At 42.8% G+C, this 27,500-nt stretch overlaps 1 protein-coding gene and 1 pseudogene across 1 annotated transcript in view; both read left to right on the top strand.

Annotated features, from left to right (window-relative positions):
- LOC115814103 (calsyntenin-2-like) overlaps nt 1-27,500 on the top strand; it is a gene marked incomplete at its 5' end in the record, with an annotated part of 65,613 nt that overhangs the window by 21,411 nt on the left and 16,702 nt on the right. Inside the window, 5 exons of the mRNA XM_030776827.1 lie at nt 338-487; nt 7,134-7,319; nt 9,437-9,694; nt 10,166-10,287; nt 25,569-25,731. Of these exons, the coding sequence (XP_030632687.1) occupies nt 338-487; nt 7,134-7,319; nt 9,437-9,694; nt 10,166-10,287; nt 25,569-25,731 (879 nt within the window). The remainder of the gene's footprint in view (nt 1-337; nt 488-7,133; nt 7,320-9,436; nt 9,695-10,165; nt 10,288-25,568; nt 25,732-27,500) is intronic.
- On the top strand, nt 13,510-16,515 carry LOC115815793 (phosphatidylinositol 3-kinase regulatory subunit gamma pseudogene; annotated as a pseudogene).

The raw sequence follows: 27,500 nt of genomic DNA, 5'->3' as shown, positions 1-27,500 counted from the left end.
ACACACACACTACCATGTCTCTCTCTCTCTCTCTCACACACACACACACTGCTATGACTGTCACTCTTTCCCACACACACACACACACACACACACTCAAAGACACACACACTCAGTGACACAGACACACACACTGCCATGACTGTTGCTCTCCCACACACACACACATCCTCACTCTCTTGTTTATTTTGGCCAATCTTACGCCTTTCCCTTTTGTGTAGTTGTTTTTCCTGCACACGGTTCCTCTGTCACTCATTCATTCATATGCACGTTCAAACACAGTCTGTCTGTCTGTCTGTGTATTTGGTTTAAAGCTGTCTGTCTGTCTGCTCAATAGGTAACATCAGGAATACAGAGCGCTTGTCTTATGAGGTCCAGTCTGAGTATAAGATCAGTGTTACAGCATTAGACTGTGGACAGAAGAGGGCAACAAGGAGTGCTACCGTACACATCCACGTCAAACCTGTCTGTAAACCCGGCTGGCGAGGTAAGACGGGTGGGGAATCAGAGAGAGTGAGACAGAGAAGTGTGTATGTCTGAGTGAAGGAGACAGCGAAAAAGAGAGTTTGTATCATACTGTGTGTGTGAGAGAAACTGTTTTTATCAGAATGCGTGTTTGTGTGGAGTATGTGTGTTTGTGTGTGGAGTGTGTCTGTGTGTGTCTGCGTGTGTATAGAGTATTTCTATTAGAGTGTGTGTGTGTCTGTGTGTGTGTGTGTGTGTGTGTGGGTGTGTATGGAGTATTTCTATTAGAGTGTGTGTGTGTGTGTGCGTGTGTCTGTGTGTGTGTGTGTGTGTGTGTGTATAGAGTATTTCTATTAGAGTGTGTGTGTGTGTGTATGTGTGTGCGTGTGTGTGTGTGTGTATAGAGTATTTCTATTAGAGTGTGTGTGTGTGTGTGTGTATAGAGTATTTCTATTAGAGTGTGTGTGTGTGTGTGTGTGTGCACAGAGTGTTTGTATTTGTGTGTGTGTATAGAGTGTTTGTTTTAGGGGTTTGTGTCTAGTAGACTGAGGCTTTCATAGCTATAGAAGCAGATCATATTAGAAATGAAAACAATATTTCTTTACCCATGAAACGGGATTGCTTTGTTTACGCTGGTTCCGCTTCACTCTCTCCCCTCGTGGCATGAGCTCGCTCCCTATCCAGGGGGCTGCTTAATCCGGATTAACCAGTTCACACACATTCAAATGTAACCAATGGGATTAATGAAATCACAAACAGCACAATACCATCTAAGCCATGCCATCAAAAGACCCTCCCCCGCTCCGCTGTAATAAACCTATTAATGCTCACTCACTCATACACACCACACACACACCACACACACACACATATCACATGCCTCACTCATCGCTAATCACACATTCATCACACCATATACAGTACACAATTAATACACACACACATATCACATGGTCTACACGCTTCACTCATCATTACACACACTCATCACACCTCACACAGTACACAATTAATACACACACACACACATCACATACTCTACATGCCTCACTCATCACTAATCACACATTTATCACACCTCACACAGTACACGATTAATAGACACACACACACTCTCACACACACGTCACATAGTCGGCACGCTTCACTCATCACGACACAGTTAAGACAAAGACATGCAGGACAGTGGGCCCCTGGAGATGAGATGACTGGAGATGACAATCACTGCTCTCACTAATCACACACTCATCACACCATTTACAGTACACAATTAATACACACACACACACACACACAGAGCTAAGAACAACATCCAGCGTTAAGTATGGAGTCTACTTCACTTACACACTCACTGTACCCTGTCAGTGAAGGAATTCAGTTGATTTATTGAGTGTTTGGTGAGTGCACTGGACAGGTGCTTCTGTCACTGTAGATTTCATAAAGCTCTTTCTAAAACGCTGTACTGACTAAAGAGATATCACCATTCTTATCTGGACTGGAATGGCCTGTGTTTGTCCCTTTTTACAGGGCTGAGTGGAGGGTTTGTCTGCTGGAGGGGGGGGCGGGGGGAGGGGGGTCTGTGGGCTTTTTAAAGAGACTGACTTTATAAGAAGTGATGGAAAAGGAGAAAATGAAGAAGAGGAGGAAAGAAGACAGGGTGGTGCTTTCTAACTCTGCTCTTTCATCTGGACACTGTGTGTGTGTGTGTGTGAGTGTGTGTGTGTGTGTGTTTTAATCTATTCCTTTTATTTAAGCTCCCTGAGTTAAGGAAAAAAAAAAGAAATCCCCCACTTTCACTTTGAACGGAGGACAAAGGAACTGAGACACACACACACACATACACACACAGACAGACACACACACACACACACCTATCTGTCTCTTCGGAATGATTGCTCTCCCAGAATTCCCTCCCTCTGTAGATTGGAATTTTATCTGGTTTGAGATTGGACTTTCAGCTGAAGTACTCCTCTTGAACGATAGACCATGATTACTTTGAGAATGCAGAAGAATACAAGGAGAGAATGTGAAAGAGAGAGAGAGAGAGAGAGAGAGAGAGGGAGAAAGAGAGAGAGAGCGCTTGTGGAATGAGGTGTTGACTTTTAAACAGCCTCGACTCTATAAATCATATTGATTTCTTTTCATTCCTGATCAAGAGGCAAAATAGAAAAAAGGAACAAAAAGGTATTGAACATGACAAAGGCCGTGTTACAGACTAAAATAAGCACTACTTTACTGCAGGCCTGCACTCAGTCCTCCACAGCAGGAGCGGCAGTGACAGAGTCCCCGGCCTCTCCAGAGGAGATGACGTAACAGTGTTACTGGAGGAGTATGTGACATTTTTCACATATGTACAGTGGGATTTCTCACGTACCTGCAAATATATTATACTTCAACTGGAAACTTAAATGTTTTAAAGAGTGTACCAGCGTATCATCAATCCAGTTTTTTGTTGTTGTTTTTTTTTAGTCTGAATTTAAAAAGCTTGGTGTCTCCATGTAATTCCAGTGGTATCAATCGGAGGGCTTAAAATACTCAGGAATTAAAAGGCATGCTGTATGTCAGGAATTCCCTGTATGAATCAGACAGAGTTTGGCAAGCGTCTAAAAAGGGAAAAGACGTGTGTGTGTGTGTGTGTGTGTGTGTGTGCGCGTGTGTGCGCACGAGGACACCAGGCGTGGTTGTGATGCATCTCTCTCTGGTCCATTCCTCCACTTTCAGGCTCCTAAAGGACACGCATGACTGAAAACATTTTTTATAGCACATGAAAGCATCAAGGGAGGGGGAGAGAGAGAGAGAGAAAGGGAGGGGGGGATAGGGAGAGAGAGAGAGAGACAGAGAGAGAGAGACGTGGGAAGGAGAATACAGATAGAAAATGGAGGAGAAGAGGGGAAAAAGTGTTTTGCTACAAAGAGAGAGAGAGAGAGAGAGAATAAAGAGTGTCCTGCTGTGTCCAATAAACAGTAGTAAATAATTCAGCAGGGATTCAGGTGGAGCAAACTCAGCCACCCACAGTTCCCCAGTGGGATAACACACACACACACACACGCTACAATCCCTACCGGGTTGTGAACACTAAATACAGAGAAAAAGAGACTTAAAAACACACTACTTATTAATGTTCAACACACACACAAACACACACACACCACCCCTATTGAGATATCCACATGCAGAGGCATTGAAAGAAATACATACATACATTCTCTAAAAAACCCACTCAAACATAAATGCTAAATACAGAAAGAAAGAGACATAAACACACACACACACACACATTGATGCAATCTCAGCAAGAACCATACACAATCACAACCACCAACTGAGACATGAACACTGACCATACAGACTAAAATCTTCAGACAGACAGTTCTACTGCACCTTCACTCCCAACAGCAGCCCTGAGCTCAAATTCTGTAAAGTTATAGGTTATAAATTATTCGTTTAATGGTTGAGTTCCGTTCCAATACTCTTACATGGGTCCTATACGCTGTGTCCTTTTTCTACTAAAACTTACTAAAATTCTAACAGTCCTGAGTGTGTGGAAACAATACCAAACAAACAGAAATACCATAAAGAGTCTGGAAAAAAAAACAACCCAAAAAACCCTGCATGTATCCCGTTCATTACAAGAACAAAGTCACGAGGAAATAAAATATTGAACAGAACGGGGCTAGGGCCAAGTCACTGAAATCCCATGTCTGTTTCTAGACACCAAAAATCTCTAAATCGCAGGCCAAATGTCACGTCCCCCATCGCCCCTCTCTCGCCCCTGTGTCCAGTCCTCAGCCGAACCCTGTTTGTTTAAACTCATTGTTTCTGTCTCATGCAAATCGCCCCAGTTCTTCCCGTAACGCTCATTTGCACACACAATTCGGCAGCTTTTTTTCCTGCACGGTAACAACACGGAATGGGGCTAAATGTCTCTGTCTCTCTCTCTCTTTATGTGTGTGTGTGTGTGTGTTTGTTCATAAGGTTTTATAAGTACTTTCACAAAGGCAGATGCTGAATTATAGTGCATGCTTAATCCTGTTGTCTCCAAGAATTCTGACTAAAGAACAAAGGGGAAATTTGGGTGATGTGCAGCTTCCTTAACATCCTATACCCTTTCTCCATTATTTCAAGCCTGTTTGTGTGTGTGTGTGTGTGTGTGTGTGCGTGTATTTGCATTCATGACGCACACCTCTTCTCTATGGGTGTCTGGTTTGAGAAACACAAATCTGACGGATCCAGTGAACCAGTCAACACCGCCTAGCTGTTTCCTCTCCAATCCACTCAACTCAACTCAGAGTTACAGTCAGCCTTAGCGATCAACAACAGCACACAGCCTACGCTACAGGCTAACAACTAACGACCGACCACATACAAATACCCCTGACAGCTAACGGCTAACACATAAAGCTAAAAAAAAAAAAAAAACAGCGCTTCTCCAAAACAATCAACACAGGAGCCACACAGAAAATCAAAAGTGATACAAACACACTTGTTTACACTGAATTTTAAACAGCCAGCTGCTGTGTGGAAGCTCCTCAGAAGATAGCACACAACATACAGCATCTGTACAACTCTGAAGTGTCAAAAAAAACGACCCCAGGACACATCACCTCAACACAACCCAAAGAAAACAAATATCATCCTCAACTAGCGCATCTGTGTCTCTTAAAAACGGTCTGTTCTTCTCAGACAGCGATTTAACATCGAAATGCGGGAGATAGCTGTCATTAAACACAACAAACAAGCATTAGACTTCATGTGTGAAAACATCACCTGTTGTTATATGTCGCATACATTTATTCAATGTAGCACGTATTTTTCAGAAGCACCCATAATTGTTATTTCTGTGTTAGAGAGCATGCGCCCAATTTGACGCTGGATACCTTTCTACTCTTCACACTACTAATGCGAACCATCGCGTTTGAGTTTAGAACCCACAGCCCTGTGGAAACTAGGTCACTGTCCTCACTGCAACTCTGTTAGCACGCCCAGGGGTTTCGTGGAGCTTCAAGCAACCTGCAGGGAAAACTCGGTTAATGACGCTTTATTATTTACAGTTCGCGTTGTTGTTGTTGTTAATGATGTTGTTGTCTGAAAATATGTTTTGTCTTAGTTGTCTTACCCAGTGATGCTAACAGCTGTGAGCCAACGCTAACCCACAATCCGTGAAGCTATTTAAATGTGCCAAGGCGTACAACCTACAGCGAAGCAGAATGCTAAACTCTGCCTGCAGTTACCAGATTTATGTATTAGACTGCTGCTTCTGCCGAATAAATAACCGTAAAAATAAACACATTTACAACTTCACTGCTCTGGGCTGGTCTTACGATAGCAGCGCTAATGTTTAGGCGAGGCTCATTGCTCCTCTAATTTGTTATCTGGGAAATTGTGTGGAAATGTTTGCCTCAGTGAATGTAGCGCAGGGAGAGGTTTCTACAGAATATTAAATTATTTGAGATACAGAGGCCAGGCAGCTGAACAGCTCAACTCATAACAGAATCTGAAGGCTACATGATTATGAATCAACGTCTTAAATTTTCACTTTGAAGTAACTTAGCATCTCAGCGTCTTATTTCTTGACACCATAATCTTTCGCGACCGTTTAACGGACGTAATTCCGAAAGACTCATATTGGCTGAGATCACTGTGAGCTTGTTATGAAGACACATACGTGCTTTAATGAGGTGTCATGACTGCGGGACGACCGCCTGACAATGCCTTGGATGCAGATTTCAAATGGAGTATTGTTTGATGTGATGTTTAATGGTTTGGTAATGCGCATAATTACATGACATCATAAACCAAAATGTGCATTTGTGTGTGTGTTTGTACGCATTTTGTATCAGACTTCACTTAGTATCCCACTACTGATGTATTGTATTGAACTATATGAATGTATTGAACTATATACGCACTCACAGTAATCGTAAGAATATGAAAAGTGAAACAGGTAACTATAATTAACGGCCTGTTTAAATGAATTATTACTCAACAGATTATAATCTGAATAGATGATCTGAAGAGTATATGCTGTTCTTTTTTAGACTCCTTGGATCCTACCATACGCAGTTTGAGAGCACAAACTCATTTTGTCTTTGAGGTTCACAGCGCTTTTTATTGCTGTGTTTAGAATTGCATGAAGACCACAAGCAGGCTCCATTTTCTCAGTATTGTAGTGCACAGTGAGATGGGTAATGATTTCTCTCACCTGAGGAGATGACGCGTTCACAGCCAAGATAGCATAGCACAAAACACCACACCTCTGGTATTCTCCTTTACACATTTAAAAATGTATACACAAGCATGTACGCACATATACACACTCGCTCATCCATAAATCGCTTTGTATAGGTTTACATCTCTCTTCCTTTCTACTTCAACAGAGACAATATTTCTCTCTCTCGCTCTCTCTCTCTGTCTCTGTATCTCTCTGATTCTGCCTGTCTCTCTCTCTGTCTGTCTGTCTGTCTGTCTGTCTATGTCTCTCTCTCTCTCTCTCTCTCTGTCTGTCTGTCTCTGTCCCCCCCCCCCCCCACAGCTCTCTCCCATAGTCCCACAGTCTTAGTTCATTAAAAGGTATTTAAATAATGAACTGACGATAATATTATAATTCTCTCTCTCTCTCTCTCTCTCTCTCTCTCTCTCTATATATATATATATGTCCCTTTCTCTAGGTTGGAATAAACGAGTGGACTATGAGCCAGGTTCTGGGAGTAAGCCACTGTTTCCCAAGATGCATCTGGAGACCTGCGACGGTGCCGTGTCGTCAGTGAGGGCGACAGTGCAGTTGCAGACCAGTCACATTGGCAAAGGCTGCGACAGGGAGACCTACTCTGAAAAATCTCTACAGAAACTATGTGGTATGATCCTTTCCACTTTCAGACGTCTCTCGCCATTATCTGCTCCTACCTGTTTACGGACTCACAACTCCAGGTTGAGGTTACTGCACGAGTCCCAGTACGAGACCCATCTTTCACTCCGCCCCACAACCAATTCTCGCTTTAAAGAATGGAAAGCAAGACACAACACCGAGCAGCTGATCAGTGGAAACCTCTGCTGTGGGGCTATAAAGATGGAAGGAAGGGAGATTCTAATGTTCTAAAGGAAGTATCGTTTGATTCTGATGAAGCTCAGCATTCCACTGGCTCCCCTGTCTCCTGTTTCATAGCAACATCAGTACTCTCTCTCTCTCTCTTTCTTTTGTGTGCTCCTGCCTGTGTTTACCAACAGAAACAATAAACCTGACAACTGGGTCATGTGTCCACGAAACGTGCAGATATATTAGGGAGTGTAAAGCGTCTCGATGCAAATCCACATTGAATTTGCTATAGTAGACCATGGGGTCACACGTCCCATCACTTGAGACACAACTGAGTAAGCCGTCCTTGTTTCCAGTGGTAGGATATTTCAGAGAACAAGAGCCGTAACCACTAAAGCACAGCTCCCTAAAGATGTAAAGCGTTGCCCAACAGATCGAACCTCATCTCAGATGATCTAAGCAGGGGGAGGGGGGTTTCTTTTAACAGTAGGGGGGTTAATAAATTGTTGATGTGCTCTGGTGCCAGACCACGTCTGGCCTTAAAAGTAATTAAAACAATTTTTAAAAATCAGCACTGAAACTGACAGGGAGTCAGCGTGAGGAAGGAAAGCTAGAATGGAAGACATGTGACCTCTCTCATTTAGTCTGGGAAGGAACTTTGCTGAAGAGTTTTGTACTAGCTGCAGGGAGGAGGAAAAAAAACCAGAGATTTCTCTTTACAAGCTTGCAACTGATACTGTTTCATGTACTGTTTTTATTTTACCGTCTTAACTCATGATTTTTATTGTATGTTCTTGTGTTTTGTGTCTTTATTTTTTACTTTGATTTTGTGCTTTTCACAGCGGTTTATACCTGTGCTTAATTATATTACCTCTATATATGCATGTATTTACATATTAATTATACATATTATTATCACCATTAGCTGTAGTACTAGTGATAGTAGCAATGGCAGTGATATTCATCATGTTCTTCTCCTTCTCCTTCTTCTTCTTCTTCTCCTTCTCCTTCTTCCCCTTTTTCTTCTTCTTGTTATTAGTATTATTATTATTGTGATTATTGTTGTTGTTGTTGTTGTTCTTGATATATGTATTTTGTTGAGATCATGGCTGAAGTTAAAGCAGATGAAAACTGTCAGCGTGAGGTCAGGGTAGAGAACAAATTCCTGAACACTGTCACTCAAATTCCCTCCACAAGTCTTCCTCAACACCCCAGAGGTGGTTTAAGAGTGGGTGGAGGGGGGGGATATGAGGTCAGGATCCGGTTCAGACTGACAGCAGGGGAAAACATGGTCTGCTTTTTGTGTCTTAGACAGAGGACTGTGAGTTGAACTTGTCTGAAAGAATGTGACTCACAGTCTCAGACATCTCCTCTGGTTCTCCTCTGGGCACATAATGTCTCTCTCAGTGTTCAGACAAGAGCCCACAGTGTCCCTGCCTTCAGAGAGCAAGAACATCTGAAACCAAATGCACAGTGTACAGACTTCCAATGGACACACTTTAAATTTTTAGAGAGAGAGAGAGAGTATGTATGTGTGTGTTTGAAAGAGGGAGAGAGAGAGAGAGAGAGAGAGAGAGAGGGAGAGAGAGATAAGCAGCAAAAGGACAAAATTTAATTGATATGTTGTTTTTCTCCGAGAAAAATATGTTTGCAGTTTTGTTGTCTGAACCCACAGAGCAAAATAAAGCCCCTTTATATGACTCACACACACATTTACAGTATAGTCCCCTCCTTTGATCTCCGTCTGTGCTTTGCAGATACCAAATGTGTCGAGAAGCTGTTTAGGAGGTGTGAATGTGGGTGTGTTTATGCGTGCGCGTGTGTGTTGTTTTATATCAGATGCCAATTAGCCTTCCTTTGGAGATATCTAGATATGTACACTTCATCCTAATGTTGTTTCTCTGTCTTGCTTTGCTTGTTGCCGTGGTGATATCCCAGGGGCTTCATCAGGCAGCACAGACCTTCTCCCCGCCCCCAGCAGCTCAACCAATTGGACAGCATCTCTGTTGACTGACAGCGAGCATGATAGTGATCTGATCTTCCAGTTTGACGGACGGCAAGCGGCTAAGATCCCTGACTGGGTGGTTCCACAGAATTTAACGGATCAGTTCACCATAGCAACGTGGATGAAACATGGGCCCAGCCCTGGACTCAGAGCAGACAAGGAAACTCTACTCTGCAACTCTGACAAAACCGGTGAGAAAAGGGAAAGGGTTTTAATTGCCTGGTCAATTGAAGAGGGGTTCATTTGGGTGTGGCACATAGGGGGCGGGGTTATATGAACATGGCCTGTATGAGTTTGTTTTGTGTGGGTGTTGCCTTTAGGGGTTGGGTAGGTAAGGTGCGTTTGAACAGTGGTCATGCTGGGGGAGTCAAATGCAAGAGTAAATGTGGGCAGGACCTTCAGTGAGGGGGTTATTATTCAGAAAGCCAAGGCCATAAAGCAGTGCAGGCCTGTTCATTTTTGAGCCAATATTTCTGTCCTTTCTGTTGCACTGTCTCACTTTTTCTCCAGATCACCGAAACACCTTAGTGAACTGCACGTCTCTCCCAGTGCCAAAGATTATACAGATTATTAAAAAGATTACGCAGATTATTAGTACTGAAGATTAGAATTAAAGATTATAACAAATATCTTTTCTCTCTCTCTCTCTCTCTCTCTCCCAGAGATGAACAGACACCACTACTCTCTGTATGTGCATAACTGTCGGCTGGTGTTTCTCTTACGAAGAGATTTCACTCAGGCTGACACGTTCCGACCCGCAGAGTTTCACTGGAAACTTGAACAGGTGAGACAGCACTGATCACAGAAAGACAGAAGAGCAGGTGAGACAGCACTGATCACAGAAAGACAGAAGAGCAGGTGAGACAGCACTGATCACAGAAAGACAGAAGAGCAGGAGGTGAGACAGCACTGATCACAGAAAGACAGAAGAGCAGGTGAGACAGCACTGATCACAGAAAGACAGAAGAGCAGGTGAGACAGCCCTGATCACAGAAAGACAGAACAGGAGGTGAGACAGCCCTGATCACAGAAAGACAGAAGAGCAGGTGAGACAGCCCTGATCACAGAAAGACAGAAGAGCAGGTGAGACAGCACTCAGATCACCACTTCTTCAGCATGGTGACCATTCAAAATTAACATCTGAAACCATCATAAATACATAACCATTAGGGATGAAAGGTGAAATCGTAGTTTCTTCATAATTAGAAAATGTAATTTAGTTGGGAAAGGCTGCAGAGAAAAGCACTGAAATACAGGTTTTATGATGCGGCAGTATGTAAGGTGAGAGAAGTCCATTGCGGGGGCAGGCAGATGACTCAAACCAGCGTTCACAGGTTGTGACAGCTGTCATACAAATCTGAGAGTCCCTGATTGGGCAGCATGGACACCCACCTGTTCCAGGACAAAGACAGCAGGATGATGGGTAATTTACAGTATGTGTGCCCTGCGAGGAAGGTTAAGGTCAAAATGTGACTAATCTGATGGAGAGAGAGATGAGTCATCATTTGATGACTGTGTGTGTCTGTGTGTGTGTGTGTGTGTGTGTGTGTAAGAGAGAAAGAATCTTGGAACATAATTCTGAATACATTTTCAGATACTCTTTTTGCTGTAACGCACACACACACACCAACACACAAACACAGACTTATATAAATCAAACTGATATTGACATTGTAGATATTGACATGCTCAACTCTCTCTCTCTCTCTCTCTCTCTCTCTCTCTCGCTCTCTCTCTCTGCAATCTTCTTAGAGTCTTTTAAGCCCACAGGGAATGAAAGTTTCATTAATTTCTTCCTCTTTCCTCTTAATCTCCTCTTCTCTTTCTTTTCCCTCTCATTCTCCTCCCTATGTCATGATGAAGTTATCAGTGAAGCCAAGTCAACTTTATCTATAAAACTCTCTCTCTCTCTCTCTCTCTCTCTCTCTCTCTCTCTCTCTGTCCACTCAAACTCTATCTCAGCAATCTCTCTCAACATCATAATCTCAGCAGAGAACGTATCAAGTGGCAAATCAGACTGATGATGAGTCTGGTACTGAGTCCCTGTTGTCGGGGGAAAAAAGTGCATAGATAAAAGTTAGGTAACTTTGTTTCTCAGGCTTTCTGTTATCAGGGTTTCATTTCAAAGTATTAAGTGTGCGCATTCTGTTCTTACCTAATGTGTGTTACACAGACACAGACACACACACACACGCAGCTCTGTCCAGTGAAATGATGGATCATCGCCTGTGAATACGCACATCTGTTACCACAGGAAAGCAGCCAGCCATACTGCCCTCTGAGACAGTCTCATACCCAGAGAGATTGGGGGAGAGATGGAGGGGATGCAGCAGCAATCAAGTGATGATTACGAAAATAAAAGAATGAAAGAAAGAAAGAAAGGAAGAAGGAAAGAAAGAAAGAACACACATACGCACGCACAAGTTTTCACACACTACATATACCGTACATACAGGACAAAATATTGTGCTTTTATGGTCACTGGTACCAACTTCTTACATTGTAAGAAGTCGTGGAAAAAAAAGAGATCAGGAGGAGCCTATAGGCCATACAGCGATTCTGACGGAGATATTCAATAAAGGACATGCCATATTTTCACGTCTCCGCTTCGTGATCCCAGTCACTTCCAACAGCTCAGCTTTACTGCTAGAAGCGAAACGAAGACATCAAACACAGTTCACCCTCATCCAGCGAGGCCCCAGATATTTCACAATCCAGCCCTCCTAAAACCTGTCGCAATTAAACTCCTGCTACGAAATTGCCCCAAATAACTGCTGACACTGACTCTCTCTTCCAAAACAGACACAGTATGATGAGAGTGTGAGAAGTGTGTTGTTGGCTCGAGATGCTAAGCGCAGCGTTTTTATCGCTCGCCTGCAAAAGACACGAAACAGCTTGGACTGGGGCACAGGTTCGCTGCGCTAATTAGCATAAATCTTATTTCTGGAGAAGTTTTTATGTTGCATATTCTCATATCTGTGATTCCAGTGTGTGGCTATATCACAATATGCTCAATATGCAGACATCTCTTTAACCTCGTTTTAAGAATAACTGTTGGCTGTATAACTTTGTTTGGTTGACGGTTGTCGTTGTCAAGATGTAACTATTGAATTATTCCTTATCTGAAGTCAATAAGAGAAGTTTGCAACTTAATAAGATATAGGCTCCGTTGTGAGTTCAACACCCACGATACGTATTACCAATTTAACTACGGGATGCTCACTTGGTCCAATAAATATCTCAGTTTCAGTTTAACCACAGGGGACTTGTGGTCATTTTCTGGTCAAGTTAAGCTAGCCAAATCATGATGATAAATAATTGGTCTTCAGGGACACATATGTTCAAATGCACGCCAACACCACTTGGAATGCGAATTAAACAGTGGCGCTGAAGCACCATCAGACTGTGAAAAAATGCTCAGATTAATGGCTATGTGTCGAGCAGATATGAATGACATAGAAGCAGTTATATTTTTTTGTTCGGGGGAAAAACGGTTTGTTAATGGTTTGAATCCAAGCCAAGGACATACTTGGCCGTTCCTTTTTGACCCGGCTTCGTCTTCCGCTCGCTGCTCATTCGTGTGGTGACAGACAGTTATGCAGCCATGGAGTCGTGAATATGATCATGTTATTAGTAATCTCAAATCACGCTGAGTGTGTTATATCGTTTTACGACGTCTTATATCACTTTACGATACCTTTTTCTACCGAGAAAACACTCGTTTTTGAAGAGACAGAAGTCATGGTGATGCAAAGATATTTCTTTGCCATTTCTGTGATGCTAGCGAAGAGGGCTATGGCATGGTGACCTACTTAGTCCAGCAGAACAGCAGCAATCAAGTCCATTGCTTTAACATAATAATAACATAATAGATCTAATAACATACAGTAGACCTAAGCTTAACAGCAGTTCCACTTTACAATGCTGCAACCCTCTTTGGTTTCGCATCTCCACCTTCTGTCGGTTGGGGGGGGGGGGGGGGGGGGCATCTGTTCATCCTCTGGAAATGGCCACCAATGGATTCCAGTAGCATTCTCTCTACAGCTACCACAAGGACTGGGAAGATGACATTGACCTGCAACCTGATGACATTTTGAGCGTCAACAAGGTGTCTCTGCTGGCCTTGGGCAAGAGAGAGGGAGATGAGAGCATCCTGAGCGAATCGGCTGAATCTTGGGTTTCAATGAGCATACCAAGCAGAAGTGCGATTTCCCAGGGATGCATGCGCAGTACGTGGGGCCTATGAAGATGTCCATGACATCCAGCCAGCCGTGTTCCCAGAGATCTCTCCCAGCTACTCCCAGACCAGAGCCATCTGCCTCACTGCAAGCCATTTCTGTTATGGAATTATCTGAGCAATTGACACACCCAGAGATTGCTCCGCCCCCTCTCATTAAGTTGGTTGAGACAATTGAAAGGACAGGTCTAGACTGTAAAACACTGTCCAGGATGGGCCCTCCTTCAGCATCTGACAGTCAAAGGCATAGTCTCAATGAGCTGGAGCTTGACATGGGAGAGTGGGACATTCATGTGCTCTCAGAGGCTCTGATTTGCTACCTGCAGGAACTTCCTGCCCACATCATTCCTCCCTCCGTTCATCCAGACCAGTGGTTCCCAACCGGGGGTACGCGTGGTACTTGAGCAGGCTGCAGGGGGTAGGTGGAAAGATCGGGGATTACGATTTATTTCCAAAATGATAAGAAAATATCCTAAGTCATTTCATAAGCCTATTGCTAAAATGGTACGTGCGCGCTGCAACTCGTCTCCCCCCCCCCCCCGCCCCCGGCAGGAGTCAACTGTTACACTACTCTGTGAAGAGGTCACACTCATGCATGTCAAAACCGCACGCAAACCAACTAGCTAGCAAACATGGCTTAACAGCTCAAGCGTCCAGTTGCTGTCGCTCCGGAATCGGGTTTAGGGAAAAAAAGAGGCGAAGCCTAAACACCGCTAGTTCAGGGAAAAATATATTTTGTATGGATTTACTTGTGCGTCCATGGTTCCACCGCAGCCACACCGTCTTCTTTGTGGCGAAGTCCTGACAAATAATTCAGTGAAGCCTTGCCCATCTACAGCGGCCCCAGAGCCAATGAAAGCAGCAGCAGCAGCAGCAGCAGGAAAATCTGATGGATTTGTCCACTGAATGTGGGCTTAAGATGGCACATGCTGAAAAGTCATTGATAGAGTTTTGGTGTGATGTTGAAAAGGAATATCCTGAGCTGGGAAAACACGCATTGAATTATTTGTTTTCCTTTTGGATCTACTTATATGTGTGAAGTGACCTTCTCAGCTCTGACTCGCATCAAAATCAAGTAGAGGAACAGACTGAATGTGGAGAACAGTCAGGTAACAGCTGTTGCCACACCACCCCCAGAACTTTCAAAGCTTAAGACAGACAATCAAGCTCAAGTGTCTCATTAAAGCTCAGGTGACTGATGAAAAGGAGTTGAAACTGCTACTGCGTGAGTCTGAATATTATGTCATCACTCACAATAAGTGTAAATGCCTTTGTATTAAAAGGAAGTCATTCAAATAATTTTCATTTAATAATCAGTCATGTTAGATACTAAAAGTTTAATATGAGTTCAATTAAACAAATTTAGGAGAATCATCAGCACACATGAATGAGGGGGTACTATTAGCATGGCAAAACAGCCCTAGGGGTACACAGGACAAAAAAGGTAGGGAATCACTGATCCAGATCTACGGGCTGCAGTGCAACAAGACGCAGATGTTCCCCGGATAGAGAGGACCATCACATTCTGGGCCAGATCTTTGGGCCTCTGCTGATTAGGGTGCCTAGGACTGGGTTGGAGATAGACAAGGGTTTCCCAGCAGTGGCAGTTGAGAGACTTCTATTGGAGAGAATCTGGGAACAAGAGCCAACACCCCCAGCTCTTCCACCTAAACCACCAAAAGCTAAAGCCATGACTACAGCTGTCAGCAATGGCAACAGCTTACTGAGTGTTGCCGAGTGGTACTGGATGGATATATCAGGAGAAGAAGTGAATGAGAAAATGCATGACATACCAGATAGTACGGTCTTGGTTCATGATGCATCAAGCAAAGTACAAGGAGAATACACACTGACCCTCAGGAAAGGAGGCAATAACAAACTGATTAAGATTTTCCACTGAGGGGGAAAGTATGGCTTTCTGGAGCCTCTCACATTTCACTCTGTGGTGGAGCTCATCAACCACAACTGGCATAATTCGCTGGCCCAATACAACGGAAAACTGGACTTTTGCCTTCTGTTTCCCTTATCCAAATACCAGCAGGAAAGAGGACAGTACTGAAGCGGTGGATGAACAACTGAAGGTGTGTCATGAGCAGTTTCAGGAGAAGAGTTGCGAGTACGATATGCTCTATGAGGACTACACACGCACTTCACAGGAGCTGCAGATGAAACGAACAGTCATAGAGACCTTTAGTGAAACCTTGAAGGTCTTTGAAGAACAATGTGAGACACAGGAAAGCTACAGTAGAGAGAGAAATTTCGACATGCAGGAACTGAAAAGGAATTCAAGAGAATCCAGAGCAACTCGGAGAAGCTTAAGTCCAGGGTGACTGAGATTCATGACAGTGAAAGGAAGTAAAAGGAACAGGACCTGAAGAGATAGGCTTCTGACAATTGAAAGATAGACAAGAAGATGAACAGCCTGAAACCAGACCTCACGCAGCTGAGGAAACAGAGGGACCAGTATCTTGCATGGCTTACATAAAAGGGCACTGGGCAAAGGAGGATCAACGAATGGCTTGGCCTAAAGAATGAGGCAGAAGACCTAAAGACTCAGTCTACATCACTTCCCTCTACTTCACCATGACCAGTTTAACCAGCATTGGTTTTGGGAACATTGCCCCCACTACAAGTTATGGATTTACTGAGCCCTGCGACCTATATGGATCTCTGAAAGACTTGGTCCTTCATTACAAACACACTTCCCTGGTCCAACACGACGATTCACTGAACGTAACCCTTGCCTACCCAGTCCTCACCCAGCAACCCAGATGAGGCCTAAGCTGAAAAAACCTTGAGGAGACCTTTATAAAGGCCTGGCAAAGCACAGTATATGAAGAACAAAGTATAGTAACTGCAAATATTTTATGTTTAATCATAGAAAACAGATAAGGACTCAAGTATATGAACATAAGTGAGAATAAATGTAAGGCTTTTCAAGAAGTTCATTTTTTTCCATATCATGCAGAAGCAGCAGCAATAATCGTAGTAAGGTTGTGGCTAAAGTACTAAGTGTTTATCATAAAAAAAGTCGAGAAAAAAAATGCTTGTAGGTCACACAGTCACCGAAGTGGTTTCATCTGTCCACCAAAGAAGCCAGCTGTAGGTCGCAGGTCCTCTGTATTTAGATAGGAGCGTTTTCAAATATGGCAGATTCCATAAAAAAGCTTGAACGAGTGCCATAGTACTGAATATGACTGAGGCTTCTTCATGCCTATTTTGGTTTGGGAAACTTGAGTGTGGATGGGGAGGCGATTGGGATCTGGAAGCTAGCGTGTCAGAGCTCATCCCTCAGGAGGTCTACAAGAAAGTAGGTCACAGTGGGCACAACCATGTTCTATAAAAGTTGCATCTAAAATACTGGATGCCCAGTGCAAGTGCAACAATCAAAAGAGTCCTGTCCAAGTGCCTTGTGTATCACTGACTACGTGGTCTTACTGGACAACAACAGATGGTAGACCTACCATGCAACAGAGTCTTACCAGATGAACTGCCCTTCACTAGAACTGGAGTGGACACTTTTGGTCCTTTCAAAGTCAAGGGTGGAAGAGCTACTGTGAAGAGATATAGCATCATCTTTACTTGCTTAGCCATTCGAGCTGTCCACTCAGAAGTAGCGGCACCCCTGGGCACAGACTCCTTCATACATGGACTCCTTCTTTGCCGATTCATTGCAAGAAGAAGTCAGGATGTGGAGCTGCGTTCTGATAATGGGACCACTTTTATCGGAGCAGAGTGAGAGCTGAAGAAAGCTATCCAAGAGCGGAACAGCTCCAAAATAGCGGACACTTTGCTTCAATGAGGCATTAAGTGGATGTTCAACCCCCCAACTGCCTCTCACCATGACAGGCATGGGAGCAGCTAATCAGGTCCATCAGAAGAATCATCAGTGCCATCCTAAAGACCCAGAGTCGGGATGAGAAGAACCTTCAGACATTTCTTTGTGAAGCTGAGGCCATCATTAACAGTCGGCCCAATATCACACCCTCCAGCAACCCGAACAACCTGGAGGCACTCACCCCAAATTCACCTCCTGCTGCTAAGGACTAAGCCGTCTCTACTTCCAGGACTTTTCCAGAAAGAGGACCTCTATGCAAGCTGAAGGTGGAGGCAGGCCCAGTATATGGCAAACCTCTTTTGGAAACGTTGGATGAGAGAGCATTTGCGTGAGCGCCAAAGATGCCAGAAGTGGTCAAGCATGTCACGAAACTTTGTGCCTGGGGACACTGTTTAGCTTGTGGATGAGACTGCACCAAGAAACTCCTGGATCATAGGCAAGGTCATCCAGTCAGTACCGGATGAACACGGACGTGTTCACTGGGTCTGTGTAAAGAGCAAGAACAGTGAACTAGATAGACCCATCACCAAGGTCTGTCCTCCCCTAAAATCAGTCTGAGGCAGTGGTAAAGACTGGACTCCAGTGGTATGTCAAGCACTACGGACCTCTGTCATCAGAAGAAAGAAGATAAGACTCACGATTGTTCTTAAGACTTTAATTATGCCATGGCTCTTTGTTTTATGTTGGTTGGTAATTGTTTCTAAGTCTACAGAGCAATTAAGGGCTGGGTATATATGAGGCAAGGATTAGCTTGTTATTTTCTCATAGTTTTCTTATACTGCTCCTAGAAGATGTACATTTTGGGTTATAACTTTTGGATTTTATAATATTAAAAGTAAACTGATTGTAATGGAAAAGCACATTTTTCATTACATTTGACTAAGTTTAATATTTTATGTCTAGAATAGGTTATACATCTATCGACATCTCTTATCCAAATATCAACTTGCTGAATGAAGTCACTGAGTAACTTTGCCTTTGGTTTAAACCAATACTGCTGTACATGAACATCATTGTTCATGTCTTCTTCTGTCATAATCTGCTGGAATAGCCCTTAAACAGAGATATTCAGCTCACAAAACTCTCTAAAGAGCTGACTGAAGTCAACAGCCAACTTGGTCTTGATCACCTCCAAACTGCCATCATCATCATCCATCAAATGAAGCATCTCATTCTTTTGAACTAAGTTGAACTAATCTAGCTTTCCTTGAACCTATTTTCTTTTGTAATTTATCTTCCATAGCTTTGACTGTAGGTTTCACTCGCTGTTTTTTTCACTGAGGCTGAATCTTATCCTCCATGATTCCTTGATATTTGAGATTAGCCCTTTCCACTTGCTAGCTGCTGTTAGCTATGTGCAGCAAAGTGCTCCAATGTCTCTCAGAGTCAGGCACAAAGTATAGCCGTTTGTGAGTAGTAAGCAGGTTGTTTGATGTTAACTAGCATAACTATGAGCTGCTAATATACCTTTTTCCAGTCTACACATCTTTTCTTTATCCACCAGAAATTGCAGAGAGTCTGTATTGCACTTAGTTGAGCTGCTGGAGAGGGCTGTTCATGTTGGTGAATCCTTTCCTAGTATTCCAAATCCAATTTACTTTTCCAATCCAAAGGCATGGACAACAAGCAGCAGGTTTTCATTAATGTTACTGCAGAAAATGTGACCTAGCTGGTATAGTCACAGCCGACACGCGTTCAACTCATGTAGCTTTACAATCATCCACTTGACATCCACTGTAAAGTTGGAAAAAAACCAAAAAACCTTTATTCCACACGAGTTGCAAGCAGGTCAAATCCCCTGAATTTTCTTCGCTGGATAATATAAACCTAAACATGACAGGCAGAGGCGCAAAAAGGGGGCACGCAACATATGCAGCACATAGGGGCACTATGCAAAAGGGGTTGGCAAAACAATGGAGAAGAATATACATTTACAAGATACTAAAATATTGTTGTTATTGTTGTCAGTTGTCTTTGTTTTGTCATGTAAAATAAGCACATACTGTATTATAGATGAATTTTTGAGGTTACAGCCTGGTCTAGACCGATCACACGGACAAGACAGGCTACTACTACATTACGGCTGCGGTTCAATGACTGTATCAGTGACGAGCGTTAAAAATCTTATCATAAAAAATTCTAGCGCTCGAGTCTTTGTGATACCCTGTGATCTAAGTTGTCGATTTGTCATGACATAAAGAAGGAGTTGAGATGGAGAAAGCTCAGAAGAAACTGTCAGGGGCACAGAACAGGAAAAGAAAGAGGGGGGAAAAAAAGAAAGCGTGTGAAGGAATGAGAGAAAAATTGTCTTCGTGGATGAAAGACTGCAGGTAGGATGTAAAGTATCACTTCAGTGAAAATCTTGAGAGGGACGCTTGAAGTTGACATTTTCTAGTTAGCTGAACTAGACTAGCTAACATAAGCTTACATTAGATAGACTAACGTAGTCTCATGAGACATGGGAAAAGACCAGATAGCCTGTTGCCTCAGTGCATCGAAAATGAATGTCATTGGTTCCATTTAGATTTTGGTTGAACTCTATGGTCAAATCCCAGTATTTTGTTGGGACATGTACAGTCTGATGAAAACAAACTGGAAAACATCATGGGCGCACCGTCAGGAGAGGTAAACCAGGCAAATGTTTTGGCCACCCCCAAAAAAATTTAGGAAAAGGGGCCCCGGATGGCCACTCATACTGGCACATTTTGCAATGGCAACTATAAAAACCTCATAATCCCCCGTAAAGGCACTTTACAGTGCACCACCACTGCCCCCAAAAACCCCCTAAGAGGGGCACCTTCTAGCTACCGCTAGCTTTATTGTGAGTTGATGTTTGATGTTACATATTTACATGTTGCTCCTGCGTTGCCGTTCAAATATTCAAACGTGAGGGTTTCTGTTAGCCGATAATTACCAGATTTTGCCTGGCAAAATTTTATTTAAAAAAAAACAATGCTCATACAAAACATAACTGTAATGAAGGCTATCCCTAAACATGACAATTGTGTTGTGACAGCAAAAGAGCCTTGCAAGCTGCAAAGACACATTGGACTCGTTTGATTTCAAGTCAGCAGTAGGGCTTTGCAACGATGAAAAAAGGCAAAAATGAAATGTTACTCGGAAGCCTATAGGCTGCGTTTGATGCCATGTAGGCCTAGCCTTTTTCGAACAGGCTACAGGTTACAGATGTTTCGTAATAACCTACATTTTAGTGGCTAATGTTGAGGTTTTGCTCATTTTGCTTAACTGTTACTGTTCATTAAATAGTCAAACTGATTTGAGGTCGTTGTCACTCTTATGTCAACTTAGGTGTACAATTGTACTTGTGTTTGTAGTAGGGATGCACCGATAATGATTTTCCATGGCCAATTCCGATCACCGTTTTTTTTACAATCAAATGGGCCAATTCCGATTCCGATTTTTTTTTTTTTTTTGCTTTTTTTTAAGCAAAAGACAAGAAAGAAAGAATACATTTAATTTTAATACAGTTTATTTTCTCTTTAACAGGCCAAACTGGCCTTAAACGAAAAAAATGTTTGTACCCATGTGCAATTAGAAGCAACAACTGCATTAAGCACAGCGAGCAAAACAAAGATGCTATGTAGCCTGCATGTAGCATCATCAGCAGTTGTTTTTGTTTTAAATTACATTGTATAATTTCAAGATTTAAAGCAAAAACAGAATGGTATGACTTTAGCCGTGTGAAATAATATAAAATTAAAATTAATAAAATATTTTTTAAAAATTTTATAACGTTACATCAAGTTTAGCGCAATGAGTAAAACATAAAGACGCTACAGCAGTTGTTTTTTTAAATTAAATTATGTTAGTGTAATTTTAAGATAAAATAAAATGACAATCCTATACAGAAGTATACCGCCTTTAGTTGGCACTGATCATTATTTTATTTATGGCTTCTCTGTCAACAGTGTGTGTAAGTTCTTCTTTACAAAAAGAAGCGTTTCAGCTTTGTCACAAGCTAATCTGTTTCTTTTCTCATCCACCACAAGACAAGCTGAGCTGAACAAACGTTCACTGTCTACACAAATGCGAGGTGCAGACAGGTAAGCTCGCACGACTTCAGCAAGAGCAGGAAAGTGACTCTTGTTTGTGCACCAGTAGACCAACACCTGTTCGCTTTTTGGTATCTGCACCTCGGGCATGTAGCTCTGCATTACAGATTGCAATCTTAATGTCCTGTTCACGGACTTTGTAATATTTCCACACAAATAACATTTTTGGAAATGATTCTAATGCAGCTTGTGTGCATGGAGCGCACACTTCTGGAACACAGTTCGGCCGAAATAAGCAAAAAATTGGCCAGTTGCCGATCGCAAGTTGGGAACAAAAACCAGCTGGTTCCGATTGATGGCCGGTCGACCAGTGCATCGCTAGTTTGAAACATAGACTGTTGTTGCAATGTGAGTCAGTAAGTTTCAGATTTGTCCGGGAAAATAAATTCTTTCCAGACACCAGACCGGCAAGAAAAATCCTAGCGGAAACCCTGTCAGTTGTGTGAATGTATACGCGTGATGTTGTTTATTATTGCTAAATAAATGATTATGAAGTTTGCACAATTGGCACACAATTGACCGATTTTTTGACTGAATTGACTGAATGCATTTTTAGGGGGGCACTGGGGGTTGGGAGGAGGGGGGGGGCGTGCTTCGATGGGCTTCTTTGCCTGGGGCCCCACAGAGTCTAGGATCGCCACTGGAAAATGTAGCCTACTGTAGCCTACTGGCTTTTTTATCATCGTTTCCATGGGTGAATGGAATAAACTCATTTCTGTTTATGGTTAAAATGGAAGATGTAGTTGGAAGATCGTATTTCTCTCATGTTAGATGAGGAGGTTATCTATCAGATGCCTAAATCTATTGTAAAATATGTGCAGTAGTCGTTAATGGTTAAATGGCTAATGGCTAAATACTAAATGGCTAAAATAAATGCATAGTCATGAAACTGAACTTACAGATTAAAATAGTTATTAAATTGATCTTTTCAAGCAAATAACCATTTTTTGCCTTTTGTACACATGTGACTTCCCTGGCAATACTGAAAATTGATGGATGGGGGGGGGGGGGGGGGGGGGGGGCAATGTTGATGTTGCATACCCCTCAGCAATTGGGTAGTTGCACCCCTGAAAACTGTGTGACTCCACAGCTGGTCTAACTTCCGCTCGGTTCCCAAGTTCAACAGCTTAACTGACGCTAATGCGTGAGGGTGCACTCTCTTAAAGTAACAGCGCACAATTACCAAAAATTTATGAAATAGCCTATTCTAGACATAAAATACTAAACTTACAGTCACATTTAATGAAAAATGTACTTATCCATTATGATTAGTTTACTTTTAATATTCTAAAATTCAAAGGTTATAACGCAAAATGTACATCTTCTAGGAGCAGTATAAAAAGACTATGTGAAAAATAACAAGCTAATCCTTGCCTCATGCAGTGTTGAAGAGTTTATCAAACATATACAAGCAGCGCGCATACACACACACACACACACACATACACACACACAATCAATCCCTAACCTCACCAATCCAGATTTAGGCTAGACAAGTTCTGTTAGTCTGATCCTTCTTCCCTCTCTCCGTCTCTCTGTCTCTCTCTCTCTCTCTCTCTCTTTCTCTTTCTGTCTCTCTCCATCTGTCTCCCTCTCTCTCTCTGACAAATTGTACACTGACTAACAAGTATATGGCGGACTTCAGCCATGAGTCTTTTTTTTTTTTTTAATAGCCTTATTGATTTAGTAATCTGCTTTACTGAACACACACAGGGAAAATATTACCATCTAATTCACAAGACCTGCAGAAGGTGAGCACACACAGAGAAAGAGAGAGAGGGAGGGAGAGAGAGTGATCACATATTTGTCCTGTTTGCAAGATCAAAATACAATTAACCACAACAAAAGTCTTTATCCTAGAAAGAGTCTCTGGATTAAAAAGGCGGTGTTTCAGTCCGATAATTCCCTGTGCATCAAATGTCTAAAATAAATCCGCACAGACAGGACTGAGAGGACTCCCTCCCTGTGGAGAAGCCAGCCACAGTTGCACTTCAGATTGATAACACAACAGCATCTCCAGATGGCAGTGGTATCGATCAGCACACATACAAATATCGCTGTCTGCTGCTCTTCTCAGGAGACCAGGATGGGCAGAAAATCAATGCCCGTTAAAAGGAGAGAGAGAGAGACAGAGAGAGAGAGAGAGAGAGAGACATGATGAGGAGGTGGACGATTGACGATGAGATGTCTGTCAATAATCCATAAAGTGTGAGAATTAACTGTGCAGAAATCAATACAGTCCACATTGCTGTGTATATGCACACACCTTCACGCACACGCGCGCACACACACACACACACACACACACACACTCACACAGTAAGAAAGAGTAAAGGAGACAGGGCTTGGAGAGACTGGAGTAACAAGGCGTATGATGAAAGAGAAGAGGAGAAAGAGAAAGAATCAGAAGTAGGAAGAGCAGAGTTTCTGTGTGTGTGTGTGTGTTTGTGTGTGTGTTTGTGTGTGTGTGTGTGTGTGTGTGTGTGTGTGTGAGAGAGAGAGTACCTTAGACTGTGTGTGTGTGTGAGAGAGAGAGAGAAAGAGAGAGAGCCTTAGACAGCTCCCGTAAAGAGGCGTTTTTGTTTTGTTTTGTTTTTTTCTTTGGCTGTAAGAGAAAGACAATCAGTTCCACTAGACACAGAGACCTGCTCCATCTGCCATATGCACACACACACACACACACACACAATGATTATGACAAGACAGGACATGTGGCTAGGGGACTGCGGATCCAAACACTCTTTATTGCTATAGTCAGACACCATGAGGAAGAAAAATCTTCATTATTCAAGCAAATGATTTTTTTTTTAAAGTATGTTACCGATTATATTGTGTCGTGGATTTCTGACACTACTTTTTACTTTTTATCTCATTCACATATGTACACTTACACACACACACACACACACACAGAGTTCAGCATGTCTAGTTAGTGACAGACTAAAGTGGAAACTCCTTCATTTTTTTGTTCAGTTTATCCATTTTTCACTTTTTTCATCTCTTTGGTTTTCTTCTTAATGTAGATAAAGCTGCTCCGTTAAACTTAAGACAGAGAAACTGCTCTTGGTCTCTTCATTTCTCTTTCTTTCTTTCTTTCTTTCTTTCTGCCTTTCTTGCAGTGTCCAACTCTATCTTTTCTTTCATTCCTCCTCCGTGATGTCACCTTGTTCCCACTCCTCATCAATCTTCCACTGAATAATTCCACCTGCCCACCTCTCCTCCTCTCCTCCAGCGCCTCCCTCTTTCTCTCTCTCCCTGATTGGTCAACCCTGTGTGTTTCTTAAGCGCTATGTTCCTGGAGCGTTCAAAACGGTAGTTTTCTGCTCCAGCAGAGAAAACAAAGATAGAAGGATATGCTTTCTCTCTCTCTCTCTCTCTCTCTCTCTCTCTCTCTCTCTCTCTCTCAGGAGAGATGCTGAGATGTCTTTGAAGTTGGAGTCGAATGTTCCCAGTGGTCTCTCGTGTCCAGAGAGTGCCTCTGTCTTTCTCTCTCCCTGTCTCTGTCTCTCTCTCCACTGTCTTTCTCTCTCCCTGTCTCTGTCTCTCTCTCCACTGTTTTTCTCTCTCCCTGTCTCTGTCTCTCTCTCCACTGTCTTTCTCTCTCCCTGTCTCTGTCTCTCTCTCCACTGTCTTTCTCTCTCCCTGTCTCTCTCTCTCTCTCTACTTTTCTTTGTTTGTTTATTTCACTCTGACTGTCATTCTCTGGAGGCAGAGGAGTGTGATTAGGCGGTTGTGGGAAGTGTTTGACCATTTCTTGTACTCCATCTGGAGAATTGCTCTTCATCTAAATTTGTTTATTTTGCCTTTTCATACAATTTTAAAACTCACAGCCTGCTCACGTGGATGACTCATGCGTTTTTCCTAAAATAACCCCCTTCTCTATGCTCTCTCTCTCTCTCTCCCTCTCTCTCACACAGATCTGTGACAAAGAATGGCACTACTATGTCATTAACGTGGAGTTTCCTGTTGTGGCACTGTACGTGGACGGAGTGACCTATGACCCCTACCTGGTGACTGATGATTGGCCGATCCATGCCTCTCAGGTGGACGTGCAGCTGACTGTGGGAGCCTGTTGGCAAGGTCAGGGGGCGGGACATGAGAGGGAGAAGTGAACAGGTGGATGTGGTTTGGCTGATGGAGTGTAGCCCGGTGTAGAACAGAATGAAAGATTTTGATATGGGTTTGGCTCCAGTTGGTTGATATTCGAGATTCAGTACGATTTAGTACAACGGTGTTCAGGTGAATGAGTATTATTGAGTAGTTGAGAGTTCAGTTGTTCTCAGCTCAGGGTAAGTAAGTTTGCAAGATTTGGTAAGAAGAGGATTTGAAAGAGAAGTGATGTTTTTGTCTGTTTAATTCTGTTTTGAGTGGGGGAGAATGAAGTGTGTGTGTGTGTGTGTATGTCTGAAAGAGAGAGTTTGTATAGCATTGCATGAGTGGGTGTATTTTAAGGAGTTGTTAGACTCTGAAATACCATTAGGTCCAACAAAACACACCCACACACTTAAGTCGCTTGTGTGTGTGTCTGTGTGTGTGTGCGTGTGCCTGTGTGTGTGTGCGCATGTGTGTTTGTGTGTGTACATGTCTCTATGAGTATGTGCTTGTGTGTGTGCGTGCGCATGTGTGTGCGTGCGCGTGTATGCATGCGTGTGTCTGCATGTGCGTGTGTGTGTGTATATGTGTGTGTGTGTGTGTATATGTGTGTGTGTGCATATGTGTGTGTGTGTATGTGTGTGTGTGTATATGTGTGTGTGTGTGTGTGTGTGCATGCTTTCTGTCTCTGTGTCGCATGTGGGTGATTTTTCTTCTCTTTCATTGAGCGAATTGAGAGGTATTGAGGTTTAAAGAAGGGATTAGTGACCCTGAAAAGAGAACGAGTTCAGCGTCCATTACTCTCTTCTAAAGACGGCGTAAGCCTCTTTAAACTGCCCCCGATATCACACACTCACACACTCGCTTTCTCTCGCTCCCTCTCGCACACGCACACGCACACACACACACACACACACACACGCACACACACACACACACACACACACACAGAAGCTTTGTCTTGTAAGTGAGCAGCCACCCCCCCCACCCCCCTGCCAATTGTCTCTGCCTTTCATGTGGGAAGGAGTGATGTATGTTCAGAATAAAAGAGTTTTGTAAAAGAACTCCTTTTCAATCCTCTCTCTTTCTCTCTCTCTCTCTCTCTCTCTCTCTCTCTCTCTGCACTCATCCCGTTGAATGGATTAGAACAGACAAGCCTCGTCAAAACTCTCACTGTCACTTCTCTCGCTGTCTCACACACTTCTCCTTTACTTTCCTCCTGCTTCTCCTCTACTCTTTCTAAGACAAATCTCACTGTTTCCTCCTCTACTCTCTCTGAGACAAATCTCACTGTTTTCTCCTCTACTCTCTCTGAGACAAATCTCACTGTTTCCTCCTCTACTCTCTCTGAGACAAATCTCACTGTTTTCTCCTCTACTCTCTCTGAGACAAATCTCACTGTTCTCTCCTCTACTCTCTCTGAGACAAATCTCACTGTTTCCTCCTCTACTCTCTCTGAGACAAATCTCACTGTTTCCTCCTCTACTCTCTCTAAGACAAATCTCATTGTTTTCCTCTCTACTCTCTCTGAGACAAATTCCACTGTTTTCCTCTGTTCTCTTTCTGAGACAAATTCCACTGTTTTGCTTAAGTAAGATGCCTTCTGTCTGTCTCATATCCTGTGTTCTTTTCAGTATGTTAATTAGAGGAATATAAACCTTCTCTTGTTTCGCAGAGAAAGAGAGAGATAAACAGAGAGAGAGAGAAAACAAGCACAAAAGTGATGAAATTAAAAAAAGGGGGATGTGATAGGAAAG

Source organism: Chanos chanos, chromosome 6 (assembly GCF_902362185.1).
Source record: "Chanos chanos chromosome 6, fChaCha1.1, whole genome shotgun sequence".
NCBI lineage: Eukaryota > Metazoa > Chordata > Actinopteri > Gonorynchiformes > Chanidae > Chanos > Chanos chanos.
The sequence above is the reverse complement of the archived record's forward strand: the minus strand, read 5'-3'. Positions and strand labels throughout refer to the sequence as shown.